The sequence below is a fragment of the Phalacrocorax aristotelis genome, chromosome 1 (genome assembly GCF_949628215.1).
Source record: "Phalacrocorax aristotelis chromosome 1, bGulAri2.1, whole genome shotgun sequence".
In the NCBI taxonomy this organism is placed as follows: Eukaryota; Metazoa; Chordata; class Aves; order Suliformes; family Phalacrocoracidae; genus Phalacrocorax; species Phalacrocorax aristotelis.
The window spans coordinates 194,423,767-194,432,189 of NC_134276.1; the positions used below are offsets into that span (position 1 = coordinate 194,423,767).

General features: G+C 40.0%; 1 protein-coding gene across 1 annotated transcript; it reads left to right on the forward strand.

Moving 5' to 3' along the window:
- The first annotated feature begins 902 nt into the window (after positions 1-902).
- SPAM1 (sperm adhesion molecule 1) lies at positions 903-7,079 on the forward strand. Its single transcript, XM_075081206.1, has 3 exons — positions 903-2,222; positions 3,687-3,776; positions 5,612-7,079. The coding sequence occupies exons 1-3, from the start codon at positions 1,254-1,256 to the stop codon at positions 6,269-6,271; spliced, it is 1,719 nt and encodes a 572-aa protein (XP_074937307.1). The 5' UTR covers positions 903-1,253; the 3' UTR covers positions 6,272-7,079.
- Positions 7,080-8,423: the final 1,344 nt, after the last annotated feature.

Consider the following 8,423-nt stretch of genomic DNA (forward strand, 5'->3'; position numbering starts at 1 on the left):
ACCAAAATCTTGTTTGCTTTTTTTAATCTGTCCTCAGAGATTTTAAATTTCCAGCCACCCTGTGGCCCACTTCATGGTGACTCCTATATTTTCCTGCACACTCTTACATACTCCTCAGGTACTCTGTGGACTCATCATGAGGTCTCTACCTCTGCTGAGGAAAGTGACAGATCCAGGTTTGAACCATTTCAAAATCAGGAGGGAAGTGGATTCAGGTGAGTTACTGCACAAAGGAATGTTTCAGCTATTGGGCTGCTATGCAAAAGTTGCTGACTGCACCATGACTACCACCCCTACCACTATGTTCTCGAATAAAAGTGTGACTGCTCACTGTGGGTGTGTGGACAACCTCAGCTTTCCTAATGAATTACGCTCCTGGGCACACTTGGACTTGGGGTGACTTAATCTGTAGATCTCAAAAGGCCTCAAGTAACATACAGATGGCCATATAGTGAGATGATACACAGCTTTTGAACTGTTTAAAGGAGCTCTGGACAGAAGAAAGAGTGCCTATATTTCAGATACCTCACTGAGTTAAATGAGTGTACATTGATTGTTTTCCTGCATGTGTAAAACAGTCCAGGTTCCAGGTCTGTGTTATCTTGTATTTTCTCTTAAGTGCTCTGTAAAATTAGTGAAAGACCTAGAACTTTATTTTGAGATAGGTGAGAAATATTACATATATATACACAAGATTACTGTTGATTAAGAAAAGACATCGTGAGACTCCTCACGTTTACAGACATCAGTCACTGGCGCAATCAGGACTACTACTGAGCATACTCATTCTGATCCATGACTCACTGGATACCATTCCACAGTCAGTTTTATATCTACTTTTTATATACATACAATTTTATATAAAGAGAGTTTATTTTCTCTATGATTGTACATTGTGCTTTTCCTTCAAAGGGGAGTTTTATTCAGACTACAATGTATTCAAAATCACAAATCCTGTTTTCTTGCCTGGCTAGAAATGAAATATTTATCATCTCTTACTTTATCTACATTTGTTTCTTTTTCTCCATTAGGTCTCAGAAGTTTTTGAAAGGCTTCCTTCAGTCTGAAACGACAGAGAGCCTCATGTAAAGGACACCACTCTCTTTCACCTAGGGAATATTGCTTAATAGGTTTTAATCTGAAGAAATATATTTTATGGAAAAGCTTTTGACAGACTACCAACCTTCTGAACACCCACAGAGCATTTAATTTTTGTCTGATCAGAAGCACCTAATGTCACTGCACATGCTACAATGGAAACTCTAACACAAATACAAAATTTTGGTATCTGTATTACCTGTATGTATCCTATAGCATCCGGTATGGTGTTTGCCACTCTTCTAGTCTCTTGCTGCTCTTCTCTGAACGTAAGAGCTCGTCCACTTCTTTCTAATTCACCTTTCCTTTCCATCTGGAATGCTCCTACAGAACTTTGTACTGAAAGGACTGGAGTGCAGCTGGACATGAAAATTTTTTCTTTCATTGGAAGCACACTGAAGACATCCATTGGGCAAAACATCACTCTCTTCTATCCAGACAGGCTTGGTTACTATCCTTACAAAAATGAAGTCACAGGAGAGGCATTCAATGGAGGGCTCCCACAACTCTCGCTGCTGGAGATACATTTAAAAAAAGCCAAAGAGGACATCCAGTTCTATATTCCTTCAGATGAACAGTTTGGATTGGCTGTCATTGACTGGGAAAACTGGCGACCCGTGTGGATAAGAAACTGGGGATCAAAAGACATTTATAGACAGGAATCCATTGAACTGGTTCAGCAGAGAGACCTCAGTCTATCAGAAGCCGAAGCCAGGACTATAGCTAAAATGGAATTTGAAGCTGCAGCAAAATCAATTATGTTGGAATCCTTAAAGCTGGGCATAGAAATGAAGCCAAATCGTCTGTGGGGATATTACCTTTATCCAGACTGTTATAACTATGATTACAAACAAAACCCACATAATTATACAGGAACCTGTTTAGATATTGAAATAGAAAGAAATAATGAGCTTAACTGGTTGTGGGAGGAAAGCACAGCACTTTATCCATCTGTCTATCTAGAGACAGCCTTAAGATCCTCCAGAAATGCCCAACTCTTTGTTCGCAACAGAGTTCAAGAAGCCATTAGAATTTCGTATGTGTCTAATTCTACTCATCCCCTTCCAGTTTTTGTATATACACGTCCAGTATTCACAGATGTCTATGAGGAATATCTCTCCCAGGTGAGTGGAGCTAGACCTGAAATATTTCAGATTTAAGTGGAAATAAATTACCAGGTGACACGTACTTAGCAAATATGCTAACTCATATCAGAAGAGAGATGCATAGATTTTGTATAAAAAATTAATCTGCCAAAGAAATTTGATCAAACAGAACCATAAGAAGTCTACTTTCAAACCTTCCTCATGATATTTATCAAACAGTGTTTTATTCTCTGAGTAGTTCCTACATGTAGCAAAATATTACATAGCTAGAAAACATATTAGTATATTAAGTCAGAGGAAAGAAATTTGAGTAACTTATTCCAAAGAGAAAAAGTAAAACTGGGCTAGACTAATGTCTGCTTTTTAGGTTATAAGAAAAAACATTAGAAGGGATTCTTTCTTTCCTTAAAAAAGGGTTTAAAAAATTGTGAGAAATTTCTGTCTAGTTGTACACAAGTAGCTTTCCAAATGGTATTTCAGCATCTCACGGGCTAGTCAAGGTTAGGGTCTGATTAAGATCTAATCATCTTATTGCAGTTCTGGCCACACTCTTCCCTTCACGTTTATATATACACCCACGCTGTCAGAGATACCACCAGTCTGGGGAATCTCTTCCTCATCATCCAGGCCATGAGGAAGGGGAAGTTAGAGGTTGTGGTCCTGGTGACTGCACTGTGTCTGGTGTCCTCTCACACCCTGGATAGGGCACCACCAGGCATTGCCCTGCAGCTCTCAGGGAGCAAGGGGTGCTGCCAGGGTCCTTGCTGGGCTCCTAGTTAATAATTTAAATCCTGTAATCCTTACATTCTTCCTTTTCATGTGTTGTGCCCTACAGTAAGTTGTTCTTCCCTTATTCTTTTTCTACCCATAGTCCTCTCCCATCTCAGATGGGCTTTAAGATTTTGTTAGGGCTGGGCTAATAGCTGACCCTAAAAGGAGAACTGAACAGAAACAAATTTCCCAAATCAATCTCTAAAAGGCCAGAGCCATTCTCTGGAGAAAAGAGATTCCTGTTGGTGAAAGCTCTTTCTCTTGCTACTTTTCTGCTTTAGCACTTTCTGGTAACTGAAATTAAGTTTTTTTTAAAAAAAAGCTATGCTTTCCAGCCTCTGTTTCAGGCAGCATTACTGAAACCAGTCACTACCAACTCTGAGCAGCTAGGAGGCAACGCAGCAAAATAAATGCTTGGAGGAGTGTATGTCATATGCCTAACCACTGGCTCAGTTTTACAGCCTTGTTTTTCTAACCAGATGACATTTATAAATTGGATATAGTTGGCAACATTTTCTGGCATCACCTGTACAACCCAATCCTAGAATAAAATGGTGTAATTGGGAGCAGAGTGTTTGCGTTGTGTATAATTGCTTGCTGTCTTCAAAGTAGTTATTTTGGATATGTAATTTACTAGATATGTATTACACCTTATGCCCTCATGTTATAGCTTACTGACATTAGTATGATTCTTTGCACATTTCCTCTCAGGATGACTTGGTAAACACCATTGGAGAATCTGCTGCACTGGGTGTTTCTGGAATTGTGATCTGGGGTGATATGAATTTAACACAAAATAAGGTATGCCAGATTAATTATTATATGACATTTTAAAAAAGCAATAAAGTGAAAAGGATATAAAGCATCATGATTACTTACATCATATCTTCTACTTTTAAAATTATAATTCCATATTAACAGCAGTCTTCTCTAGTTAAGAAACATGTACATTTGAGGCTTATGAATATTGTCATTGACTACACAGAATAACAGTTCAATCTTTTAAAATACGAGTGTTGGCTCTGAGTAACGGGACGAGCTACCACGATAACTGTAGGCAAGTTAGCACCTGTTTAGTTAATTTAAGGAAAGAATTCCTATATCTTCATTACATTCCAGTCATGAGGTACAGAAAAAATTACTTGTGCTTGCCCAGAACAATTTTTAAAAGACCCTTCTGCTTTTTAAAGTGGTGCACTTAGCAATAATATGTAAAGCACTAGGAGGCGTCAGTCTGTGAAATTTCAGCTGTAGCCTGTTCTTTGTGTTCTAAGTAGTACTTTGATTAATTTCATTGTAAGAAAGATATGAGTCAGAAGAGGAAAAAAAAATCCAATTTGTTTTAGGAAGGTCAAATACATAGTTTGGGAAACAGTGTTATAAGGATGTTCGAATAAATCTTTTGAAGTAGCTCCTTCATACTCTGGCAAGTTAGATACAATAAACTGCTATGCGGGAAGACTCTTCTGAAGCCTTCTAAGAGCAAAGAACTAAAACTCTTCAGCACCGTTGGGCCTCCTGTCACAGAAAGCATGGCCAAATAAACCTCCACAGCTCTGGAAGGGTCAAATTCCCAGAAGCATCCCACTTTGACTCTTTTTTGTATGTGCCTGCCTTTAAGAAAGCATATCAGTCGCACCTGAAGCGTTTTTGCCCATTGCCCCAAATACCAGAACATACAGGAGCAACAATTTTTCTTGCTTGAATTTTGAGATTTGTGTGAGCAAACAGAATTTTCCACAGCCCAGTCAGACTATATATTTGTGAACTAATCAGAGTTCACTAATCACAGTTAGTAGCCTTTCAGCAATGAAATATTACTGTGAGCCTCACTTCTGCAAGAATTGCATCAACCAAAATTTACAGGCAGGGTTTTTATATATACCTAAAAGAAAAACAAAAAACCTACATATACCTCAGATTCACTGAAGTGATGTCCATGGGTGTAAATATTAGCTGTATCCATGTGTGGTTATTAGGCACATGCCCTAAGGAGACATAGTATCAGAAGAAGGAGCTTGCAAAGCCTCTGGTTATTAATCTGTGCCAAGCACACATAGAATATATGCCAACTTCATGATCAATTAGAATGATCAATTCTCTTGGCATACCTTCCATTTGTCCATCCTCCCAAAATGCCTTCCATTCAAAAATGCTGTGAAAGCTCCCTACTCCTGCAGCCTAGCTATTCAGGTCAGGGGAAAATTGAGAAGTCTTACAGAGATGATTGATAGAAAAATTGTTTGTTCAGGCTGGAGAAGCAAGATTTTTTTCAAGATCCATTCAAACCATTCAATACATAAAAAGGAACTTTGATCCTTCATGTATCGTCTTTAAATGCATCTGATTCAAAATGCTACATGAAACATACAGATAAAATGGAAGTTTAAAAGTTGTTTGCTTTCTGACATAAATGCTTTTCATAACATCTCCCGCAACCACCCAACATAAATTGGCTGTGATCCTTGAACTATATAGCAACTTCTCAGATAAACTTGCTTCCAACAACCAGTTATAACCATTATCAAAACCTCAGGAGAAACATTCATAGCTATCCACTACAGTACCGTTATTAGAATGACAGTATTTTAATAGTTTCCATCCTAAATACTGCAGATATGATGGTCTTTTCACAGAACACCTGTAGGACTCTGGACAACTACCTTAGGAGGACTTTGACCCCATACCTCATCAATGTCACGATGGCAGCCAGAATCTGTAGCCAAGTGTTATGCCAAGACTCTGGTGCTTGTGCACGGAAAAAATGGAATTCCAATGACTATCTTCACTTGAACCCTCAGAATATTGTCATTCAGATGACAAAGGATGGAAAATACACTCTGCAAGGGCAACCAGCGTCTCAGGATCTGCAAACATTCATAGAAAAATTTGATTGCCACTGTTATGCAGGGCACAGTTGTGAACCTAGAGTCGATATAAATGACATCCATTACCTCCATGCTTGCATTTCAGAAGATATTTGTATTCACATATCCTCAAATTCATTTTCTAATATAGAAGCCTCTGAAGAAAAGGTCCTGTCTAACAGAACTCCATTTTCATTCACCTCTCAGAGTAACGTGACATTATCTACACATCCTGAAATAGAAGATTTTCAATCTACCTTTGGAAATAATATACTCAGTATAACAATGGCAGAACATAGCACTGTCACAGCTGCCACTGGATATGATTTAGAAGCAAATGAGACTCGTATTTTCAGCAGTTCTTCATCCTATAAGATAAGGATGTTTACTCTGTTTTGTTTAATTCTAATTTTGAGAACCTTAATATAAATGACCCACAAAAGTGAGAATATTCTTTTCCCTGGTTGTGTTTGAAATTCTAGGTTTTATTTACACAAAGAAATCATTCCTGAAAGGCATAAACCAGCTGCAACTCTGTGGTCTTATCTGTATGAGGAAACCTTTTCTATTCCATAGGTGACACTTCAGCTTGAATGTATTTCTTCAGTTTAGTTCTATAAACTGTTTGTGCCAAAGGTATACTGGTGTGTATATACTGATTTTACCATATGAAAGGATAATCCAGAATAAGGAACTTTTTTTTTATACAGTTTACATTTTAGAGAGTTATATTTAAAAAAAAAAAGTTGTTGGTAATGCTGTTTTGAATACTTCAAGTTAAGGCAGTTAAATACATCTCAACCTGTATTTCATTGAGTCTCGGTCAACAGGTTTGATGCTCTATGCAGTAATTAATTTCATTCCATGTGAAAATTATCTTTTAAAAATATTTGGCTTAACATTAGATCAGTGGAACTCTACAGCATAAAATTTATCAGATTAACGTAATGTTTCTCCACTTTTCACAATCTCTACAGGGACGCTGTGGTTTTTATTTTAATTATTCATAACTCTTCAAAGGGTTCTAACTTTAATGTAAATGTTGACTTCAAATATTACAGCTTCATTATTTAAAATTTGACCTGGAGTGCTTTATCCTTCCTTCTTCTCCTCTTCTTCCCCCAAGCCTTTCCCCTTATTTCAGATGTCCCTTCCTTGGCTTTCAGTTGTTTTGTCTGGCCAACAACTCACAGAATCACAGAATCCCAGGTTGGAAGGGACCTCAGGGATCATCTAGTCCAACCTTTCTAGGAAGAGCACAGTATAGACAAGATGGCCCAACACCCTGTCCAGAAAACTCTTGAAGGTGTCCAATGTGGCCGAGCCAACCACTTCCCTGGGGAGATTATTCCAATGGTTGACTGTCCTCACAGTGAAAAATTTCCCTCTGGTGTCCAATTGGAATCTCCCCAAGACCAACTTGTGTCCATTCCCCCTTGTCCTCTCCATGGGACGCCTTGTAAAAAGGGAGTCTCCATCTTTGTAACTGTCCCTGAAGTACTGGTACACGGTGATGAGATCCCCTCTAAGCCTCCTTTTCTCAAGGCTGAACAAACCCTGTTCTCCCAGCCTATCCTCATATGGCAGGCTTCCCAGTCCTTTGATCGTATTGGTGGCCCTTCTCTGGACCCCTTCCAGCCTGTCCACATCCTTTATGTATAGAGGGGACCAGAACTGTACACAGTACTCCAGGTGTGGCCTGCAAGTGCTGAGTAGAGTGGGGTAATGTCTTCCTTCTCTCTGCTGGTGATGCCCGTTTTGATGCAACCCAGCATCCTGCTGGCCTCCTTGGCCGCAGCAGCACACTGTTCGCTCATGTTGAGCTTCCCGTCCACCAGGACCCCCAGGTGCCTTTCCACAGAGCTGCTCTCCAGCCAGGTGGATCCCAGTCTGTGCTGCACTCCCAGATTATGTTTTCCCAGGTGCATGATCTTACACTTCTCCTTGTTGAACTTCATAAGGTTCTTGCTGGCCCACTCCTCCAGCCTATCCAGATCTTCCTGCAGAGTTGCTCTCTCTTCTGGAGTGTGTACTTCCCCACTCGACTTGGTGTCATCAGCAAACTTCATCAGGCTACGCTTGATCCCATTATCCAGATCACTTATAAAGATGTTGAATAACATTGGGCCCAATATCGATCGCTGGGGGACCCCACTTGTGACAGGTTGCCACTTTGAAAAAGAGCAATTTACCACCACCCTTTGGGTGCGGCCTGTCAGCCAATTCCCCACCCACTGCACAGACCACTTGTCTAGGTCATAACGCATTCATTTCTCCAGGAGGAGACTGGGGGGGACTGTATCAAAGGCCTTGGAGAAGTCCACGTAGACAATGTCCATCGCCCGCCCCATGTCAACCAGGCAAGTCATTTTGCCATAGAAAGCCACCAGATTTCTTAAGCATGGTCTGCCCTTAGTGAAGCCATGTTGGCTTTTCCCCACTCATCTGATCTGTCTCTGCACTCCCTACCACCACTGGTCAGCAGTCCTAGTTTCTCTGCCCAGCCAGCCCTAGCAACAGGATAGGGCTGTCCATGCCATTTGGACAAAAGCCTGTGAGTGTGGGACTTCCCCTATGCCTG